The 22,903-nt window shown below is 39.9% G+C and overlaps 1 protein-coding gene and 1 pseudogene across 1 annotated transcript in view; one reads left to right on the top strand and one right to left on the bottom strand.

Moving 5' to 3' along the window:
* The window catches only part of LOC145485093 (lysosomal-trafficking regulator-like), a 61,477-nt gene that overhangs the window by 32,417 nt on the left and 6,157 nt on the right, over nt 1–22,903 (top strand). Inside the window, exons 36-55 of the mRNA XM_081463735.1 lie at nt 23–211; nt 1,368–1,510; nt 6,907–7,009; nt 7,970–8,031; nt 8,614–8,672; nt 9,165–9,251; nt 10,023–10,088; nt 10,824–10,915; nt 11,458–11,616; nt 11,933–11,999; nt 12,396–12,543; nt 13,274–13,414; nt 14,458–14,561; nt 15,000–15,113; nt 15,736–16,033; nt 17,383–17,708; nt 18,508–18,606; nt 19,342–19,484; nt 20,766–20,860; nt 21,477–21,660. Coding sequence (XP_081319861.1) covers nt 23–211; nt 1,368–1,510; nt 6,907–7,009; nt 7,970–8,031; nt 8,614–8,672; nt 9,165–9,251; nt 10,023–10,088; nt 10,824–10,915; nt 11,458–11,616; nt 11,933–11,999; nt 12,396–12,543; nt 13,274–13,414; nt 14,458–14,561; nt 15,000–15,113; nt 15,736–16,033; nt 17,383–17,708; nt 18,508–18,606; nt 19,342–19,484; nt 20,766–20,860; nt 21,477–21,660 — 2,679 coding nt within the window. The remainder of the gene's footprint in view (nt 1–22; nt 212–1,367; nt 1,511–6,906; nt 7,010–7,969; nt 8,032–8,613; nt 8,673–9,164; nt 9,252–10,022; nt 10,089–10,823; nt 10,916–11,457; nt 11,617–11,932; nt 12,000–12,395; nt 12,544–13,273; nt 13,415–14,457; nt 14,562–14,999; nt 15,114–15,735; nt 16,034–17,382; nt 17,709–18,507; nt 18,607–19,341; nt 19,485–20,765; nt 20,861–21,476; nt 21,661–22,903) is intronic.
* On the bottom strand, nt 4,868–6,895 carry LOC145485208 (uncharacterized; annotated as a pseudogene).

Raw genomic sequence — 22,903 nt, 5'->3', positions numbered from 1 at the left:
AGGAGAACTTTTTTTGTTACAGGCTGGATAAGAGAACGGAGGACCTCAGTGAAGCTATTTCTTCTGTAGCTAGAGATGTGACGAGAGTAGTGGTAGAGATTCAAGACACCAAGCGACAGGCCCTTCTGAAGCACACCAGAGACGCGCTTTCTGCCGAGGTGCAGATCCGGAAAAAGTGGCGCCAACTTATCGAGCGGCTCATTCATGAGAGGTAGTGTATGACATGCACTGTAACGTAATTGTTGACAAGAACGGTAATGAGAGATCGTAGGAGCACGGTGAACTATACCCGTTGGAAGGAAGTGTCTTAGAACGGTCCTCGTCTAGCTTGTTCCAGGCTCTCGGTAGGCGGGGAGAAAAGTGGGCGAGCGAGAGGAACTAATTAGCAGTCCTTTCCTCAGTCCCCCGCGTTTTTGTTTTGTATTTGTTGTCGTTGTTGTTGTTGTTTTTCTCGCTAACCTCCTCTTTTTTCGCTCGTCCCCAACTACCGAGAACAGGCTAAGCTAGGTCATATTTCATACACAAACTAATTAGAAATTATAAATACTGACCTGAAACGTACAAACACAAAGCAGATACTGGCCAAAAATGGAAAGTATTTATGGCTTAAATTAAACAGCGTTACAACAGATTGCGAAAGACAAACCTGATTTCTACCTGGTGACAGAAACCATGTTTAGCTTTTATGCGCCACGACTTTGGCAGTGGCTTTTCCAGTTTTGCTGGCAACAACAACAGCAACAGCAAAACGTTTGTTTCTACCCTGGCCCTTGAAATAACATGGGTCAGAAACTATAACGACTAAACTTAGAAGATGCCCTTCAAATTGATGTAAACGTAAAATAGAAATATATATGGGTTATTGACCAAGTGTGAGGTCAAGATGGCTGGATATTGGCTAAGTTCTTTTTTTGCGTGTTTATGGACCGAGACGGAGTCGAGGTCCATAAACTCGCAAAAACAGAACGAGGACAATATCCAGGCATCTTGACCAAACAAGCTTGGTCAATAAAGGACTTATTATCTGGCTTTCGGGGAAATTTTTCTTGCGGGACGCGGCGGGTAGTCCCGAGCGGGCAAGATAGCTCTATCTTGGCCGCTCGGGTAGCCAATCACAGCGCAGGATTTGATTCATCTTGCCCGCTCACGGAGCTAGCCATATAATAATGATCTTTAATTGAAGGTGTAAGTTACAGGAACCCACGAGCAATATCGCGTTAAACTTTATCGTCTTTTACTAAAGTATGAAAAAAGAGAATCGTTCTGGAGGTATTAATGAACCACACGGAAACAAGTATGGTGAAGACTGGTTCAATCGGATTGCGAACAGCGGACGACGACTCAGGATAGATTTGATTTTTCCTTAGATCTGTGTGGTACGATGCTGAGCATTTCCCATCGTCTTGGAGACTGGACCCAACTGAGGGCCCAGGCCGCGTACGGTGTCGCCTTCAGCGGTATCACTTGGACGTCGACGAGAAATACCTCATGGAGGACTATTGTGGAAAAAGTAAGTGATTTGTTGATTTTTTTTTTCTTGTTTTTGTTTTGTTTTTGTTTTGTTTTGTTTTGTTTTGTTTTGTTTTGTTTTGTTTTTTGTTTTTTGTTTTGTTTTTGTTTTTGTTTTTGTTTTTTTTGTAATACACGAGTAACAATGGGCAAAGTACTTAAGGACATTTGTACCGATAAGAAAGGAAAGAGCGAGACTGTAAACTTTGAACGATACTTTAGAATTGCTTCTGAGCTTTTCAGTCCATTAAGTGATAAGCCTCATGTACTTCATCTTCGGGCTCACCAGGATCTAACAACAGTGATATTTCTTTTCAGTGTCTTCCTTATTTGTTTACAGCTGAGGGTTTTGGCAAGCAAACTATCGCTCGCACTCTACCCACTAATAAGAGTATATTATACTATCATATAGCATTCTATCGTTGTCGTGTTTTGTTTTGTTTGGTTTTTCATGTATCTGCCTGGTAACCTCTTCTTTCTAGAAGGCGCGTCTGAAATTCGTATTTCGACATTGTGTAAAACGCTATATCTGTGATTTCACTTCCCACCTAACGCAAATAGAAGAAGTAATCAGAATAAAAATAATTATAACACATCTCCACGCCCGGCCACTGCACTGCATATTAAATCCTCACAGTGTAAGTTCTTTAAACCTTAACGACGTTGCTGTTTCTATTACCGTTGCCGTTATGGTTTTCTTAAACCGCATTCCCTGAAGCGTAAATTTATTCGATGTTTCATATTTGTTACAAATATACTAGTTATACCTATCGGTAAGTGCCAACGAGTGAATTGAGTTGTGTCGATTGAATTTTGTAATATTTATTTGGGATACTTCTAGTATAACAGGTGTTAAAATCAATTTCTTTCAAATTGTTGCTGTAATTGAACACAACATTGTTTATTTTTCACCTCAGTAAGTGAACAAAACGCTAAACACTTAATATTTTTTGTATTTTTAAAATCCTGCGTGCGAGACCTCGTTGGGCGATTATTTTGCCTACCATTCTGCTTTTTGAGGCGTATACATCTTGGATTTGTTACGTTGTGACTGAATCGTACAATTGTTAAAGCTCAACAAGACCCGAGTTGTTTTCTGGAATGAATTCGAGTGTTGTTTATTTGATTCAGGGTAACGCATCCGTTTGACGAATTATTTCGGTAAGTAGTTTGTCTGACATTCTGCTTTTTGAAGGTGAATGTAACTTGGATTTGTTGCGATTGAATCGCATAATTGGAAAACCTCATTCAGGTGTTTATTTGAGCGAAAGCGCTCTTTGAGAGTAAATTTCAATCAACGCGTTGACAGCTCAGATCGAACCAATGAGTTCACTTCTGACGACCTCTGGGCAAAGTTCTTGAAATTAAAAGAAACTTCATACCAAACATATGCCATTAATCACGTAAAATCTTACCGCGAATCACCGAATTGATTGCAAATAATCCTTTAAAAACACATTCAAATCAAACAAACAACATTGATAATCTTCGTCATGTTACATGCAAGCTTGTTGTACACTGCTCTCTGCTCAACACTTTTGTCTCCGTGAAAACGCGTTAAATCGAAGTTACATGCACCTCATTGATCCTTTACTAACTTCTTTTACATTCACCTTCAAAAAGCAGACGCTGTGTCTCTATGTCCGGCAGCCGGCGCAGTGGTAATGGATATCTGGTGACCCGAGTTCGATTCCTTTTGGGGTCGCCTATCATAACGTTCTTGTTACGTAGTTTTACTTTTTTAAAAAATAAGTTAAGTCTCACTGCCGATCACAGAGTATTTTAGAAAGCCTGTCCGGCTGCTGGACATGTAGCCACAGCGAAAAGCAGAATGTCAGACAAACTACTTACCGAAATAATTCGTCGAACGGATGGCAAATCCCGAGCGTTACTCTGAATCAATTAAGCAACACTCGAATTCATTCCAAAAAACAACTCGGGTCTTGTTGAGCTTTAAAAATTGTACGATTCAATCACAACAAATCCAAGATGTATGCGCCTCAAAAAGCAGAATGGTAGGCAAAATAGTTCCGCACGCAGGGGAGCTGAACAAATATCGAAGCCTCGTAACGTCACAAAGAAAAATAGTGTTCTGATTGGTTTGTGCGATATATCGACAACTTCCGGCTACATCCTAATATGGCCAAAAATATATCACTGACGGAACCGGATTACACGAAAATCGAGCTGAAAGATCTGAGATTTTTTCTGCATGGCCATCAAACTACGCACGGCTCTATATCCTGCCGCCTCGACAGGCTCGCGTTTTCGCTCGCCTGTCTCGTTGGCAATTATTGTCTCGAGTATCGATTTCTCCTCTCAATTAACGGGGAGAAAAACCAACCCTCCCTTGCTTGTGTCCGCTTTCCTCAAACAACAAGTACCAGGTGTTTCTCGCTGTTTCTCTGACTTTCTTTTGTGGTACAAAGTACCGCGATGCGTCCCTCCGTGGTTACCGCTATTCCTGATAAAGAGTCGATCTCCTCTGTTTCGAGGTGAACAGTATGTACAGGCATGCCATTTTTTGTAAGTACTTCAATTTTCACGGTATCATTACGGCGTATTAAGGGGATAATAATGTGTTCTGTTGACAGATGGAACGCGATTGCTCCAATTTGCGCCACAGAGAAAAAGAGACCATGACTGACGTGATTCAAAAAGTTGCCCTCCTCGTCATAAATGTGAATATGAATGTTTGTTGCCTCAGTGAATAAAACTATGACGTGATTGCCACCGGCACTGGTGATGCATGCTGGCTCTCCCACTAATGGCTTAAAACTGAAGCTTCTCACATGCTGACCATCGGCTTCACACACTTCTACTGTGTACGGGGTGCGGAGGCGAACTAAACCCTGCCTCAGCAACACAAAGACTCTCTGGTTTTCGTTCACTGTCACTGAAATTCCACTAGAATTTGGCCAGACATCAGACGACTGGTACAGGTGACCTTCTTCATCATACACAGTTACTTTTGATGAAGGAAACCTAAATCTTTTGTAAGAGATGGTCAGTACAAACACATTGTCGGTAGCTACATGTACGTCCTTTATAATATCTTCGACTTCCGTCGTAGCACAGAAAGAGAACAGGAACTTTCCATTGCAATCGAAGACTTTGATGCGATTGTTATCTGCCACAATAAATTGACCTGTAGTGTTTGTTGTGATGCTTTGTGGCCATGTCAGCTTCTGTTCCTCTTCTCCTTCCTGTCCATACGACAATGGAAGTACATGGGAATGGAAACAGTTGTCACCTTTTGGTATGGCGAGATTAACATTTTGTTCCCGGATCTTTATGCGAGGCCACGCTTCCACTTCTCTGCTAAGAACTCCGTCAGCCACTTTTGTGACTCAGAATACTACACTATTCATATCACGAACGGACTGAGTAATCTGTGCCCGTTCATTTTTCTTGAACCAAGACAAAAAGCCTCCTGTACTCTCAACTTGAAAACTACTTTTAACGGCTGGCATGGAGTGTAATTCGTCAAGGCACAATTTGCAGGTTGCTATTGCCTCCTTGGGATTGTCAATCTTCTCCAGTATCGTAGACATCACGCGATATTGCATGGCTCAAACGCGATCAGACGCGCTGAGAGCGACGTTATTGAACGCCTCTGTTGCTTTCATCCTAGCTTCATCAAACCGTTTCTTTGCATCAGCAAGCGTTCTTTTGGCAGAGGCATCCAAGCTTTCCATGTCCATTGCAAGCGAAACTTTTACGTCAGTTTCAAATGATTGCAAACTGAGTTGTGAAGTTCCTTCCCTTGATCCTCGTGTGACTGCTCCTTGTTCAGTGGCTGTACCCTTCTTACAACTGTATTTAATATCCAGCACTTTATACAGGAGCACAATTCCTTAAAGAGGCCAATACTTGTCAGTAGATCTTTTCTTACCAGTCCATCCAGCTTCGACTTGGTATCGTCGATTTCACGCACGATCATGTTTCGAAATTTTTGTTCTGCTACGTCGCCTTCTGGCAGACTGTCCACTACCAAATCTAGGCACTTCTTGAAAAGCAAACCTACAATAGCTTTTAACACGTCTTCGATGATCGATGCCATTTCTTATTTTGATAAAATGAACCAGAATAACTTTGTAAGAGCTTGGTTTGGATTAACGGGCTGGTGTTGCAGAGAGGCAAAAGATCAAAGCATTTCGTAGAACCAGAAAGTGAAAGCGGAAACTCTTCTTGGTATTTCGGGCGATTTCGTCATCAACCTTGGGGTGATAAGTCTCATTGCTATTGAAGTTATCGTGTTTCTCTTGAGGAACCATGTGTTGTCATTCCTAAAACGTTACATTCTTCTCCTTCTCCTTCCTCCTTTCGGTAAACTGAATTCGCCTGAAGAAAGAAGGCGAGGGCAGTTTGGTTTGTGGTTGTTACTGTTCTTACGAGTTGTTAGAACTGTATCAGCTTGTATTAGGGTGACGGCTATTTTCGGCTTGTCTATCTTATTGATAGAATTTCAACGGACGCGTGACGTAACACAATCGCATGACACTTCGCATGATCGCGTGAAATGATTTGAATCAACAAGATTGCTTTCTTGCTTATTCGTTCCGTGGCTCGTCACGCAGTCTCCCCAACAAGGGAGCAGTGCGTGACAGGCCAAAACAAAAGGCTACGTCAGGAGGCCATTTTATGGTAAAGGGCAAAATTACCTCTGATTATGTGCTCTTTTCTTCCAATCCTTAGATAAATCACACAAACATGGAAGGAAAAAAAAAAAACATTCCATACCAGTATTCACGGCAAATACAAAAAAAGAAAGAAAGAAAGAACTCCACTGCACAATAGTTGAAGACATTTTTGCCGTTTGCCCCAAACGTGATGGTCAACACTTGCCTTGCTTGCAATCTTGAGGAAAGTTGCGTGACAGCCAAATGTCTACGTATCTGTTTAAAACCGTTCTACAGAAACCAACAACTAAAAGCTTCTAAATGCCAGCACTGTAGTTACAACTCATATATTTCTAAAACGCTTGCTGGATTCATTGTTTCTTGGTTATTTTTATTTTGTAGTAAATAAAGGGGTTTCTTGTTGATATAAAAGTTTGTGTGTTGAAATACGACAACAGCATACTTTATTTCTCACAGCTTACATTTGTAAATTTAATTACTACTTTTTAATGTTTACAATACATCTTTACGAATTTATAGATAGAGTTAGGATATTGGGTTCAAGTGAACCATTCGGTTTTCTAGTTCACTGTTGGCCCCCATATTTACACAATTAGGTACAGGTGAATAACCAGAAAGGAGCGGAGAAAATAATAGAAATAATAGGCATAACAAACTACAAACGAACAAAACAAATGACCAAATGTAATCCATCTGTACCTGTCTGCAAATGTCTGCCGTGATAGTACTCATGCGTTTTTGTTACCACTTCCAGAGTCCAAAGGCAGAGGAACTCCACTCTCGTACCTGTTTGAAGACACTACAACCTCAAGCAAGAAAAACGTCTACTACATCTTTGACACGCCTGACACTATTCGGTAAGTAGTGGCTATCACAAGTGATCCGTTACTAACATTCAGGGCGTTTATTTCTAATTTGAGATAAGGCGTGCGGCGGGGCGGGGGGTTGGGGGGAAGGGGGAAGTTCTACATACTTTCATACACACACTTTATTTGAACACGGTAAAAAAAAACATCAGTTACAAGATTGGTATTTAAAAAAAACAACTGATTTTCTTGTTTGCCGTGTGGGAATACGAGTAGGACAGTTGGCGATTAATCTCATTTCTAAAGTTAATAAAAGATCTAATCGCTCTGACGTTAGATGGAAGGCTATTCCACAAATGCGCCCAGCTGTAGCAGAAACTACATTTCAAAAAATCGGTACGGGGCTTGGGCAGATCTAATTTGTTTTCAATATTTGTGAGTCCATAGTCCATGCTGAAGGGTTTAAATAGGCCTTCAGGTACTCCGGAGTCCGATCACTCAAAGTTTTAAACTTTAATTTCAATTTTTGCTTTTTCCTTCTGATATAGAGATTATCCTATCCTAGCTTACCGCGGAGGGCGGTAGCGCTAGAATGGTAATCAGACTTGGTGAAAACTCTAATGGCGCGATTTTGTAGTTTTTGGAATTTGTCGGCTAACTCGTTTTCCAAAGGGAGGAACATATTTAGATATTCAATTTTACCGTAGAATGGTCTTATGGTCCTTATTGTGAAATGATTCACAGGACAGATTTTCCACGTCATGGAATTTACCCAATACATGGATTTTAAACGTTTGGAAGAAATAAACTTGGTTTTTGTGCGTTAATGATGTAGTGAACAGAAATACCAGTGATTACAAAAAAATTCCTGTTATTCGCGTTAATTAGAGAGCTAACTTTATCCGGTTCGTAATAATGAAGCTATATCTTTTCTCTTGATGCTAATTATAACTGCATTTTTTTTTTTTTTTTTTTTTTTTTTCCGCCTTTGCTTAAAACTACTTTTGGCAGCTTTCTTCATCACTGTAAGAATATTACGCTGGACAACAAGATCAAAGGTGTCCTATTGATTGGTAAGTAGTTGTAAAACAAATGTCTCGAAATTTTGTTTGAGGGCATGTCACGCTAGTTGTTGTCACGCTATTTTGTGTCACGCTATCCGATATCATGAGAGAGAGGAGACGCGGCAATGACTAGTAGCTATTGTAGATCTGCAGTTTAAGAGTGATCAAGACAGATTATGTACAAAGACTGGCTAGAGCTTTTGCAGCATCATCAGTGTCTTCATCATAAAATGAAGCTGTGGATTTCCAAATTTGCCAGTTAATGTTATAGATTCATTTGGTCAGCGGCAAGAACCATTGCCTTTACTTATTTTGGACGATTTCGCCATCTTTATTGTAGTTTTTATTCGTGGTTTTGTTTATTGATAGACGTTTTTAGCCCGTTTAGTGATCAATTTCTTGTTTTTCCTGATGATATCAATACAGATCGTGCGATCACCAAAGAAATTGTCGTGATATGATTTTCAAAATTTTCCTCACTAGTTGTACAGGACATGTGCCACGGTCAGTAGTGAGAGTGCGTTTATTGACATCGGGTCTCTGCGATGAAATGCTGTAACTTCTAAGTTCGTTGAACAATTCTTTTTGCAGGTGAAAGCCACATGTATTTTGTCGGAGAAGAGGCTATTGCAGATACTGATATCACACAGGTATCGTTTGTATATTCTGTGGCAGATGTCATGCAGTCAGTTGACAAGCCAAGTGGTGTGTCTGGCAAAATTTTAGTTCAATTATTCCTAGAGTATCTGCTACCCATGCTCCAGTTAAAGTCTAGCGGGAACACCCCTCGGGTTACGAACGTTGACATGTTGCCACTAGAATAAAAATACAAACTCAACAACTTGTTTAGAAAATAACTGAAGTTTTCATGTTGATAACTGAAACACTTAGCAATAACAACCTTGAGCAATCTTGAAACGTTCTCCATTTTCGTTTTAAAGTTGGATTGCCCCTAGGAAGGCAGGCAATCATTCGTTCCCGTGTTTTGATCAGAAGAAGGCAATAAGTACTAAACATACAGATGTTATTGTAAATTGAATTGCTATCAGGACGGGGGGGGGGAGGGGGGCATTTTGTTACTTTAATTTAGACTACTTAAGACTACTCAGTTTCATGTAGCTTGCTTTTCGTTGTCCGTATAGATTTTGCTCGGTAACAAAGACGCCATTTCCATTTCTTGGTCATACGAAGAAATTCAAGAAATTCGAACCAGGCGACATTGTCTTCAGGTAAAATACTACACGATCTCAAGTATTTGGAGGTGGATTTCAAACATTCCCCTGGGTTCGAACTGTGGAAGCACTCTCACAGTGCCTCTCTCTTCTCAGGTGTATAAATGGGTACCGTCAAATTAAGGTCTGGGGCTAGCCATTGAAGGACTAGCATCGCATTCAAGGTAGTATGCTATAGCAGACGCTCGTAGGGCTTGTTGCGAAGGAGTGCATGACGAACCTTATGAACGTCTGCGTAGAAGGTTTCATCCGGGAAGGAAGGGGAGTAGAAATACGACTAGTAATACTGAATAATTCGTCATTACCCGTCACGGCCTAGTGACAAGTAATCTTGAGATAATGGACAATCCTTCCTCGTTCAATGCGTGCTTTTGGTATTTTAGTGAAGATTTCCCGCTTCCTTAGCTACACACAGACTTCGAACCCGGACGTTTCTCTTATTTTAGAAGAAAATGGACTCCCGTCGTCTTCTTTTTTTTTTAATCTCCGCGGTTTCCTTATGACTTGTTAGCCTTTCTTTCGGTTAATGTCTTTAACTAAGAGGAAAATTACAACCGTCATCGAAACACTGATGGTATATTTTCTAACAGTTCGCGCTTTAATCCTCCTTATTTTAAAGGTAAGTTCTGCCGCACAAACACTGCACATTACTATGGTAAAGTCCTTTCTAATTCTCGATATCTCCATCACTTCGTTAGTACCTTGGTAAGGCTAGTCAAGATAACTTTTTTTGTTCTAAACTAACTGACTGTCCTTCTTCACGAACAGGATAATGCGTTGGAGATTTTTCTCACCACAGGACGGACCTATCTGTTGGCCTTCGACACTAGACAGGTATTTTAGTCGCAATTTTAATTACTTGCCATTTTTCGTTGATACATTAGACTTGCTAATACTACTACCAGTGCTTTGTGTAGCTTTAGCAAGAATTCATAACTCATTGGTTTGCAACTTTCTCCTCATGAGCACCTAGCATATCAGTAAGTTATATTAGACTTGGTCAGCACCTAGTTCGTCCGCAGTTCTTTGGTTATTTCTACAGTTTCGGGAGATTACCAAGCGGAGAGTGACCCAAGAGTAACTAAAGAAGGATTACATTGGGAATAAGAACTTAATGACACGATTCCGTGTTTTTGTTTTGTTTTTTTTGTTGTTGTTGTTTTCTTCTCTTTTCTTTTACGGCTTGAATATCAACGATTATTATTTTGTTCCCTTATTTCATTGTCCACAATAGACCATTTTGCAGTTGTCTCCTCGGTGACCTGGCCTTTGCATGACCTTGCTTTGATACAGACCTCTCTGCATTTGTCATGTAAATGTACCTAGTTAGCATCAGAACAACTTGATTTACACAGCAAAAGCAGTGAGGTCTGTATCAAAACAAGGTCATCTCCAGCCTCGCTGCCATCCAAAGGCCAGGTCACTGAGCAGACAACTGTAAAATGGTTTATCAGTACTACAGTGCTAAACAATTCGACACTTTTTTGTATTTCTTATTTGTTTTTATTTCTTATTATTTTTTGTTTTGTTTTTTGTTTTGTTTTGTTTTGTTTTAATTACTCTTGGTAGGATCGCGAGATCGTGCTGGAACAGTTTAAACAGAGAAATCTGCCGTGTTATGAAGCACCTCAACAAGAACATCTCGTCACTTTGACACAAAGGTATAACTACTACCGCAAGGCTACGCGTGCTATAAACGCAAAGACAATTTGTCCATGGAATATGACTCTGTTCAGAACAAGTGCATTGCGCGACGAAATCCCGTTCCTAATAAGCCAATTGAACCTTACAATTACTTTCTTCTTGATTTATTCCTCTTGTCACGAGACCCTTACTTAGAGTTGATTCACGTTCCGTTTTCACGTTCAAGACGCAAGCCTTCCGTGTATTTTATCCTGTCCTATTTGTGTTAAATTATTCTTTATGTTTGCCTTTTGATCAAATCGTCGCAACGCTTTAAGAGTCGATTCTTATCGCCCAATCAAACGCTAGCGAGATTGCACTTACGAGTAGTTGTCTGCATTTACGAGTAGTTGTCAAGTGAGCATGACGTAACGAGAATACGTCACGTTACTAAGCAATTTCGAGGATCAAATCTGTAGGCTTAGCGAATTTGAATTTTCCTTGTCGATTGTTGCATATTATAAATTCCACGGTCTCTTTGTATGAGTCAGTCTAACTACGTATTGCTTGTTGTCTTCAGCTGGCGTTTTGGCCAGATGACCAACTTTCAGTACCTCACCGAACTAAACAAGATGGCGGGCCGCTCATTCAATGACCTCATGCAGTATCCCGTCTTCCCTTTCGTGCTGGCCGACTTTGGTCACGAGGTGTTGGACCTTACTGATATCAAGAGTTTCCGGTATTGCTATGTTACTGTGTCGTTGTTTACTGGTTTCGCTCTGCCAGTGATAAACATTCCTCAAAGTTGCACTTAGCAGAACAGGCCTTTTGGCCGCCCCAGTGGAACCTGCGAACGGAGAGAATTTTTCTTGACATTTTCAACAGTGTTCACACGGTTACACTTTTGGGCGACCTTCAAAACTTTCTTGGTGGTGGGATTGAATTGGTTCTATCTTGACTTAAGTGTGAAACATTTGTTTTTATTGTTATTATTTGTTTCTTTGTTTATTCGTTTTAAGCAAAGTGTTTCAAAGACAGTTATGCATTTCTTTCAGTGACCTCTCTCGTCCGATAGCCGTTCAAAATCAATCAAAGGAACGCAAATACAGAGAAAACTTTAGAGTAAGTATTGTCATTGTAGGAGCGAAAGTAATCAGTTAAAAGCAAGAGCAAAAAACGAGGTATTGCTGACAGATTAAGTGTAATAAACAACTTATTAACCTCGAACGTTCGGTCTTTACGAGAGGGTCTTAAAACTCGACCTTGCCGTATTGACCTCGCTATCGCTCGGTCAATACGGCAAGGACTCGGTCTGAGATTTCCCATAAAGACCTCACCCTCGGTTGACAATTAAATAATGTTCATGTCATGTCCCCTTACTTCCACGGAATAGAAGTAAGAGGAACTGTTTCCTCGTGTATATTACGCGTGTAATATTTTGATGTCTGTGTTTTGATGGCGTTACTGTGTCACTCGTTAGTTCTAACGTGTGTGACGTGACATTGTTTGTGTTGATAGTGGTTACAAGAGGAGTATAAACGCGCTAATGAGGAGGATCCCATGTCAGCGCCCTATCACTATGGATGTCATTATTCTAACAGTGGGACAGTTCTACACTTCCTCGTTCGACTGCCTCCATTTACCAAGATGTTTCTGCAATATCAAGGTACGCGCTGCAATGAACACCTGCTTCAAACGTTTCTTAGAAAAATGGCGTCGCTCACCTTAAGTTTTATCCTTCTACGTGGCAACCTGGCCAGTGTATAAGATTCTTTATAACTGGCCAAACGATACAATAGGTAAACAACACAAGCAATCCCCGTAGCCCTAAGAACAAAAGAGGTGCAGATTAACAAGAACGAATTAAAATAAAAACTTTAATGAGTGACATCAACTGCTTTCTTCCTCTTGAGAGACTAAGTCTCTTCACAGACCTTCTATTTTCTACTTAAAACAATTCGAGAGGGCAAGATAGTTGACTATAAACCGCGGGGAACTGGACAAGTGGAAACAGCGGTTACAGTTTAGGGGGTGGTGTTTCCATATTGACGAAGAACCACAGCAGAGATCGGTGGAGTCTCTCTGATAAGTTTTTTACTTCTGAGCCAAAAAAATGTACCAAAGTAACAGAGGCAACTTTAGGGTCTTAATTAATAGTACAACGCCATGGGCGACTGGAAATCACGATTTGTTTTTTTTTAATTTTTACCTCGCTAAGCTGAAATATACGAACGGAGAGTGAATTTTATTCAAGTTGTTTTAATCTTACCGTATTTTCGTTGTCGCCATTGTTTCTCTTCCTTACGTCATCTGGCATAGCCCAATATTCAGTGCTGTTGTTCAGATCCCTTGATGAGCGGCTGTACTTATCTTTGCAATTTCATGGTCTCTGTTAGATCGCAGTTTTGATATCCCGGATCGGACGTTTCACTCCATGGCGACCACCTGGCGTCTGTCATCGTTTGAGTCCGCCACTGATGTCAAAGAGCTGATCCCAGAGTTCTTCTTTCTTCCTGAATTCCTCGAAAACATTGAAGGTAACGATACGCATACGAGATCGCTAGTGTTCTGTTAAGGCGAGAACAATGTCGTAAGCCCCGTACAAACTACGCCGGAGTGGATTTGTGTTTGAGGAAAACTTCGGCATAGAAATCACATGATCATCGTGAGGCATCGGTTTCCAAAAGCTCCGTTTTGACAATGTTTTGCGTCCACACTAAAGCGCAAAGCCGGCGTCTTCAAATTTTTCAGGTTTGAGCGGCGTTTTCGAAATGCTTCGTTTTCGTGACGGATTAGTGTGGAAGGTAGGCCTAATCGTAGAAATAAACGGTGCGTTTTCAAATTTCCTTGGCGCAGTGTGGATGATACATTATTCATCTGCTTTGAATCATTACTTCTGGAATATGAATATCTTTGGTGAAAACTGAAAACTTATTGAATAGTGAAATATTACGACTGTTAATTTACAACCTTCGATGAACTTCCTCTAGCTACTGACAAGGTTCAATTCCTGTCGGCAAAACTTAGGAATCATGACGCACTACACCAAAATCCCACGTTAAAGCCTCTCCCCGGTTTTAACCCCTCCGGATATAAGCCCTTCTATTTGCTAACAAAGATATTATTCCGAATATAAGCCCATCCAATGTATAAGTGCGTTTCTTTACAAATATCAAAAATTTTAATGGAAAGTTACAGGCTAATAGGGTGCTAATAGGGTAATAATAGGGTAATAAGATAGGGTAATTGCTCTAAATGAAATGGTATGTTAGCTTTAATTCGTCTCTCGGATATGTTTTATCTTGTCGTTCCGAAACATTTTTTTTCTTTTTTTTATTTCACTCATATGCCCCTCGGCCTGTTTATTAGCCCACCCAAAACCCCTTCTGAAGTTATATAAGCCCAGGGCTTATAACGTAGGATTTTACGGTATGCTCACAACAATTGAACGCCTCTACCAAATCACAGTACACTTCTCTATAAAGAGCGCTTTTCAGTAACATCTTTCGATGATGCTAAGAAGAGTCAACGACTGTTGCTTGTCATCATGATCATTATCACTATCATTGATTCCTTTCAGGATTCGATTTTGGCCTTCGTCAAAATGGCCAGCGTGTTATGAACGTAGAGGTTCCGCAGTGGGCCAAAGGCAGCACAAGACTGTTTATTTTAATACATAGACAGGTAGGCCGCATACATGATTAAACTCGAGTTTCTCCATATCGAATGGCAATCAGGAAAGGGAGAAAGTAATGAGAATTACACAAATCACTGTATCTTTGTGAATGTGATACACAGTTAGTTTTTTAGTTTGTGCTGTTTTTGTTGTTGTTATTGTTATTGTTGTTTTTCAGGGTACTACAATATCAATGAACAAACTAGGAAATGTCGAAATCGTGAAATATGAAATTATAAGTTGGCTTTGATCATGCTTGTGCGAGAGTTCAATAAATGAATAGCGACTTCTTTCTTTGTTCTTTATTTTGGTGTGATACCAATTGAGACAGTTTTGTTATTCAGAGAATATGGCCCAAGCTGATCGTATTCTCTTCACCTGCTCGGTTTTCCATGATTTAATAAGTTTGACTGAAGGCTTCGCGTATGTTCTTTGTTGTTCTTTAGGCCTTAGAATCAGATTACGTGTCGCAGTACCTAAACCAGTGGATTGATCTTGTGTTTGGCTACAAACAGAGAGGACAAGAAGCTGAGAACGCTATCAACGTGTTTCATCCCGCGGTGAGTTCGGCTAATAACAGCCGTCGTATCAAATCATGTGTTCTGGAAGCTTAACCCTTGACAAGAATGCCAACAACACTTTTCTTTAGTACGCGACCCGTCAGGAAGTACAATTGACTAATAAAGGAACTGGATGCTAACACAGAATTCCACAATTGAAATAATTTTGTGTAATATTAAACCTACAAAGGCAGGGAACACAATGTGGTGTAATGACTGCAATGTTAGTTTTTTTGACGAACTTTTCGTTCTTTCTTCCGTTTCCTTGTTCCTCGAGTAGGAAAAAGGAGACCAAAGTTTACATTAGTGAAAGTGCGACTTTTGGACACGTTTATATAATTCTTATAAAAAAACGATTTGGAGATACATGAGAGAAGAAACATAAGTGATAGAAACCGACGTTTCGGTGCATCGTGCTAAAGTATTCATGTAATTAGCTTGACACTCTTTTATGCAAATTCGCTTCAACTTAGCCTCCTCACAAACCACTTTTTATGTAACCTTGATAATGGCGCAAGATGCACCGAAACGTCGGTTTCTATCACTTATGTTTCTTGTCTCGTTTATATAATTAAGAAGGAAAAAAAAACAACAACTAAAAAGCAATTATTTATCGTTTCAGACTTATTATGGCGTGGATGTGAATGCTATCACCGACCCTGTCCGTCAGAAAGCGTTAAAGACCATGATAGAAACGTATGGTCAGACTCCACAGCAACTGTTTATATATCCTCATAGCTCTCGGCCACCGCGGAAACCGCAATCTATCCCACCCGGGGAAGGGAGTTCTTTGGTCTCTCTTAATACTCGCAAGTTCCTAGATGCTGACCCGTACAGTGGACCTCTCATGAGCCGGCTTACAACATCGTTCTCATCTGATTCCGGGACTATTGTGGGAAGTACCGCTGACACGATTACTGGTGAGTGACTACCTTATATAGCAATACGCAGGAACTAACTATTTTATATCGCCTGGTCTACACGACCGATGGAAACCAGAGATCACTGGGGTACTAACACCCTTTGTAAAGCACTCATTGTTATTTTCGAGGGCAATTTCTTTCCTTCTCCTGCTTACGAAATAATTATCATTTTGTCAAATCAATGGCAGGCCAAATGCAGCAGTATTCAATTCATTTTATTTATATTCAATTCCATGCAAGTAAATATATAAAAGACCATACATTTGAACTGCGGAGAAAGATATGAAGATATGATTGATCAAAGCCGGAATGTGTTTTTTTTTTTTTTTTTTTGAGGCTTTAATTTCACAACTGATTAAGTCATGTGTATAACTGCGATGATCAGTCATATCTTCATATTCCATTTTATATTCCATGTTCAACTATTTGTTCATTATTGAACCTTTATTCACGTGGCACTCAAATTATCATTCAACATTCAATTTTTTATTTTATGTTTCACTTTTTATTCAACACTCAATTATATATTCAATATTCCACTTTTTTATTTTGTCTTCAACTTTCTTGAGACCTCATTATTTCTGGTCAGTAAAAAAAGACAGCCTCGTTCCCGGGGCTTACTCCGCTTTTGAGAAACCAGACCTGGGAACTACCCACTTTTCAAAATGGCCGCTGATGTCGACGTCTTTGATGTGAAGTCTGATCTACCCAGATTTTTAAACTTTGTTGCTGAAAAAGCTCTATACATTTGTATGAGTTGGTATGAGTTGTCAGTGTTGAGTGCCAACTGACGTATTCAATCCTGGATAAAAGGTAAATATTGAACAAATAGTTGAGCATGGAATAGAGAATAGATCAATTTACAGTTGTCTGTTCAGTGACCTGGCCTTTGAATGGCAGCAAGGCTGGAGGTGACCTTGTTTTGATAAAGACGTCACTGTTTTTGTTGTGTAAAATCAAGTTGTACTTATGCTAACTAGTTGGCATTTAAATGAGAAAAGCAGAAAGGTCTGTATCAAAGCAGGGTCGCCTCCAGCCTCGCTTGCAGTCCTAGGCCTGGTAACTAAGCACACAACTGTAAAATGGCCTATTGAATGTAAATAAGATGAATTGAATATTGCTACATTTGGCCTGCCATAATCACCGTAATTCTGTAACATTGCATCTTTTTACAGATCCATCTAATTTCTTTCGTTACGCTTGGGGGATCTGTTTGAAAGAAAATTTTAAAAAAGGACACTTGATTGCCCAGCAAGCTCTATTTTTCTTTGTTTTTAATTATTACAGATACATGTAACAAATATAATTTTATGTGGACTTTAAGCGAGACACTTATATCTTCACAGAGATTTCATCGCCGTTGAACACAGTCGAGGGCCTTAAATGGGGGCAATACGTGGGCTCCCCGGCTCTAGGTGCCCCAGCGGTGGGCTTCTCGCAAACGCTCAACACATCAGTACGTTCGCTAGTCTGCCTCAAGAATGACAATGTGTTCGTGCTGAGCCGCAACTCCACACTAATGACCGTGCACCAGGCGAGACCTGGACAAAGCGAGGAACGATTGTTGTGGTCAGCGGTGCTGAGCTGGGGGTACATGGATGGATGTATACGCGTGTGTACCTCGCCTGATAGTGCCCCGGTCTGCCTTATGGAACACCATACACCAGATAAGGTAAACAAATTGGACGGTTATTGTTGATAGATTGAGAGAAAGTAAAGTGATGCTTCGTTTTTGTTTTATATTGGCAAAACGCAATGCGCGCGAGCAGGTCCCGCCAAAACTGCCGCAAATAAATGTCTCAATTTTCTGAAATTATCTACTTTTCAAGCCAGAAAGTAAGACAACAACTGAAACGTTAAGCTTTATCCACCGCATATAGATAGAACATTTGATAATTGTTATAAACCTACTTTGTCGTCTCATAATTTCGTTTTTGACTGCTTTTAGTTTTAGAACGTTTTCTCGCAAAAAGTTATGTACGTATCCCACCAAGCTTCCACAAACTTCCAGGCATAGAAAACAGGAATTTTCATAAGATTTTTTGCCTTTGACTGCTTTCTTAGCATAAGGCGAATAGAAGTATTACTATACCCCTAAAAGGTATGCTGCTGCCCTAAAAATATAACTCTACGAATTACACGTATCACCCTAAGTAAGGAGAGGCTCCGTGATAGGTTCCCTATCTCACCCAAGAACACAATCACGACGGCTTTGGGCTAGGACCGTTACCTCTCATTGAACGAACACACCAGATTTCAAACTACCGATATTATAACTGCATGAACTTGGGAGATGTTTTTTTCCTAAACAGGTTATTTTCTTCGGGCAGAAGGCATCCCTTTTCTCCTGGTATAGGTTATGATTTGCAGCGATTAGAGATACAGCACAGATCCGTGTAGTGATAAGACGTCTCCCTTATGGAATAGTAATAAAGCACGACTATTGATCATTCACATTCTTTTACTCGTAGATCACGTGTTGCGCTGTGACTGATGGGTGTAAATCGTTGTTCATCGGGACATCAACTGGCACGTTATCAGTGTTACCTGTCAAATACAACCCAACAACAGTAAGTCACTAAATCATTTTCCTCCACACGCAATGTGTTATGCACAAGTCACGCTTTCCTTTCAATAGTCTCGCAACGCTAGCGTCTTCCCTGCAAAAGACAGAAGCTAAGCATTAAAAAAAAATTGAAAACCTCAAATAGCAAATAGTCAATACATGGCAGTTTTAAAAGGATTACCAATACGTGCAACAAATGGACTTTTGCAAACGAACGAAACATTTGAAGTTGTATTGAAAGCACGAATATCGAATGTTCTCTTCTACAGTTTTAAGTGCCATCGTGTTTAAGTCATTTCCATTACTTTGCTTTTAATTTCTTCGTGTTTGCCTTCCAATGGACATTTTTGATATATTAAAATTCAGCTTGGCGGTGAGGCTTGGAGGACACAAACAAAGGAAATTGAATGACCATGTTTATTTCTTTCTTTTGTTTGTGTCCCCTAGGCCTCACTCTCAAGCTGAGTTTTAATATAACGAAAGTGGCCTAATACGACGGCATGGAAAAGAAGTTCCTCCATATTTATTGAAGATCACTATTAAATTTGCATAGTTCAGAAAACACTACTCGCTATTCATAAATGAAGCATCATCCATAACACACATCACGCATCATGCATTCATGCATTCATAACACGTAGCACAGCATCGCATTGTGCATACTGGACACATCGCCCATCACATATCACACATCACGCTTTACACACATAACACTGAACATCTCTCGTTTCTGTTCCAGGAACCCGGAATAGAAGTGCTAGGTTCGAGAGTTCGTCTTCACGGACACAAAGACTCTATCACATGCATAGAGCTGTGCCAGGCATTCAGTATTGTAGTCAGCGGCAGCTGCGATACGACAGCCATCATTTGGGACTTGAACAGGTAAGTCCATTATTTGTTAAAGTTCCTCTCAAGGCTCCCTCTGAAATCACCAGTGCATTCAACAATACTTTTATGTTTCTTTTCTGTGTCGTATAATTAGCCACGCGGATAACCTCGACTCTGCAGGCTCTTTTTTCTAAGTGAGTTATTTATCCTTCGCGATCATTTTAGCAGACTGGGTTGAGTCGGACTGATCATCACTTAGCAGCTGTCAAGCTATAACTGCAACAAACAAAAATACAACAGAGGTTTTGCACGGCAGCCATGTTGCATGGCAGGAACAACTTTTTGCATTAGAAAGAACATTTTTTCCCATAGGAAAAAGAATCTATTGTTCCTGCCATGCAACATGGCTGCCGTGCAAAACCTCTGTAGATAAGAAGATTAAATTGTGAAAGTGAAGAATGATCATCGCAGTAATTTTCCAATTTAAGCAATTGGAAAGAAGAAGCCTGAAAAAAATCAGGGCTTCAACGGGATTCGAACCCGTGACCTCCGCGATACCGGTGCGATGCTCTACCAACTGAGCTATGAAGCCACCTATTGGGAGCGAGGTCAGTTAATTGAGTTCATATCTTCCCGTGAGGAGTGAAATGATGTGAAGAATATATGAAATAATTCATATTTGAACTGCGGTTGTAGATGAAAGTGAAGAATGATCATTGCACCGGTATCGCGGAGGTCACGGGTTCGAATCCCGTTGAAGCCCTGATTTTTTTCAGGCTTCTTCTTTCCAACTGCTTTAATTGGAAAATTACTGCGATGATCATTCTTCAGTTTCATCTACAACCGCAGTTCATATATGAATTATTTCATATATTCTTCACATCATTTCACTCCTCACGGGAAGATATGAACTCAATTAACTGACCTCGCTCACAATGTGTGGCTTCATAGCTCAGTTGGTAGAGCATCGCACCGGTATCGCGGAGGTCACGGGTTCGAATCCCGTTGAAGCCCTGATTTTTTTCAAGCTTCTTCTTTCCAGTTGCTTAAATTGGAAAATTACTGCGATGATCATTCTTCACTTTCATCTACAACCGCAGTTTAAATATGAATTATTTCATATATTCTTCACATCAAGATTAAATTGTGTAAGTCTATTGACAGAGAAAAAGTGGATCCCAATGCTTTCGTAGCATTTACAAATAAATTTGGTAAAAATTCTCAGATTCTTTGTTTGTTTTCATAAACTGTACGTCCCTCATTCTGTATCTCCCTTGGTATTAAAACATTCCTCGCCCTTTTTGATGGACATTGTTGTGTTTTTTTCTTTCTTAGGTTAAGCTATGTGAAATATTTGGAACACCGCAACACGGTGTCAGCGGTTTCCATCAGCAGAACCACAGGCGATATAGTTACTGTCTCGCATACAAGTGAGTGTTGTTTGTCAAATCTTGAACGAATTCGAACAAATCCTAATTGTCCATATTGTATAATACCTTTCCATCCTCGCCGTAGTTTTTTTTTTTTGCTTTGTCTTTTTATGAGTTCCTGTCGTCTGAGAATGCTGTTCTGGAAAATCAAAACTTGTACATATAGTCACTGGCTGTTCCTTGGCTAAGTACAATTGAGCTTAACTGAAGATGCTCACTTTTAAAAAAAAAAAAAAAAAAAAAACATTTTTGCTTCATTAATGTGCCTTTTTGTGAACAGGATGCTGCCACCTTTCAGAAATCTACGTATTTTTTAAATTTATTATTCAATTATTATTATTGTTATTATCATTATCATTATTATTATCATTATTATTATTATCATTATTATTATTATTATTATTATTATTATTATTTTCTTTTTTTACTTTCAAAAATCTAAATTATATAACAGTGTGAAGTCCTTCGGTCATCGTCATGTCCTCATTTCTTTGTGGAGAATGACTTCCCCTTGGTCGTGCGAAAGTCTTTTTTCAATAAAGGTTACGTGACAACACAAAGCGTTGCGTGACCACGTTATGAACGGCGTTCTTATTGTCCGCTGGGTCTGTTTCAGTGAGCTACATCTCTGAAGAGAGCACCGTAGAAGAAGGAAGCGTGATGAAGATGTGGACAGTAAACGGCAGGTTTATCGACCAAGTGACTTGTGAACACATGATCAACTGCCTGGAATTCTCTGCTGCTCCTGAGGGAATCTCTGTTAATGTGATCGCTACCGGGTTGAGTAATGGCGCCATAAGGTGAGAATAAGTCACGCGATATTTGTTAGATGATTCACCACTGCTAAGCTGGAAACACCAGTTGTGTCTTTTTTTGCGAATTTGGATGTATGTCAATCCAATAGTCTGTTCCTAGATGGCATCTCTTTTACTGCCCGATGATATTCACCCTTGTCACGCGGGGGCCATGCATATTGGATATGACGTATGTACTTTAGGCATGAAATCGAGGCGATGCGTGTTCAATCTGTGAGTTTGCAGCTAATCATGCCAAATAAAGATCATTGCAGTGTGCCCTAGCGCTCAAATAACAGATCGAAAGCTCAGTTAGGAATTACCTTCTATCGCTTTCCAGTCGACAAATATACGAAGAAAAGCTGGATTGTAAGAATTCGTCGAGATGTTGGCAAAAACTTCCAGGTTAGTGATTGTGTTTTACGACTTCAGGATAGGCAAGCTTTATCTATAATCAATTTGTTCAGGTTTACAAAGTAATTAATTACATTTAATTTGATAGACTAGAATTATGTGTTGAGCCGAGCTGCTTTTTTACGACGTTGCTTATGTACTCTTTATTGCCCGTAATGATAAAACGTTCCAATTGTCCTTTAGATTTCGAGAAGCACAAAGGTTTGGTCGGAATATTTTAAACCATCAGACTTTCGAACGACCTTCTCTGGGAAACGCGTATTGAGGAAAGGTGCAGTTCCTTCTGTATTTAGCTGGACAGTACCTTCTCCAAAAAAATGGAAAGCAAGAATCCATTTTCACCTTTCCTCAATACGCGTTTCCCAGAGAAGGTCGTTCGAAAGTCTGATGGTTTAAAATATTCCGACCAAACCTTTGTGCTTCTCGAAATCTAAAGGAAAATTGGAACGTTTTATTATTACGGGCAATAAAGAGTACATAAGCAACGTCGTAAAATAGCAGCTCGGCTCAACACATAATTCTAGTCGATCAAATTAAATGTAATTAATTACTTTGTAAACCTGAACAAATTGATTACAGATAAAGCTTGCTTATCTTGAAGTCGTAAAACACAATCACTAACCTGGAAGTTTTTGCCAACATCTCGACGAATTCTTACAATCCAGCTTTTCTTCGTATATTTGTCGACTGGAAAGCGATGGAAGGTAATCTTAACTGAGCTTTCGATCTGTTATTTGAGCGCTAGGGCACACTACAATGATCTTTATTGGGCATGATTAGCTGCAAACTCACAGATTTAACACGCATCGCCTCGATTTCATGCCTAAAGTACATA

The sequence above is a fragment of the Orbicella franksi genome, chromosome 4 (genome assembly GCF_964199315.1).
Source record: "Orbicella franksi chromosome 4, jaOrbFran1.1, whole genome shotgun sequence".
In the NCBI taxonomy this organism is placed as follows: Eukaryota; Metazoa; Cnidaria; class Anthozoa; order Scleractinia; family Merulinidae; genus Orbicella; species Orbicella franksi.
This window is presented reverse-complemented; position numbering and strand designations above follow the sequence as displayed.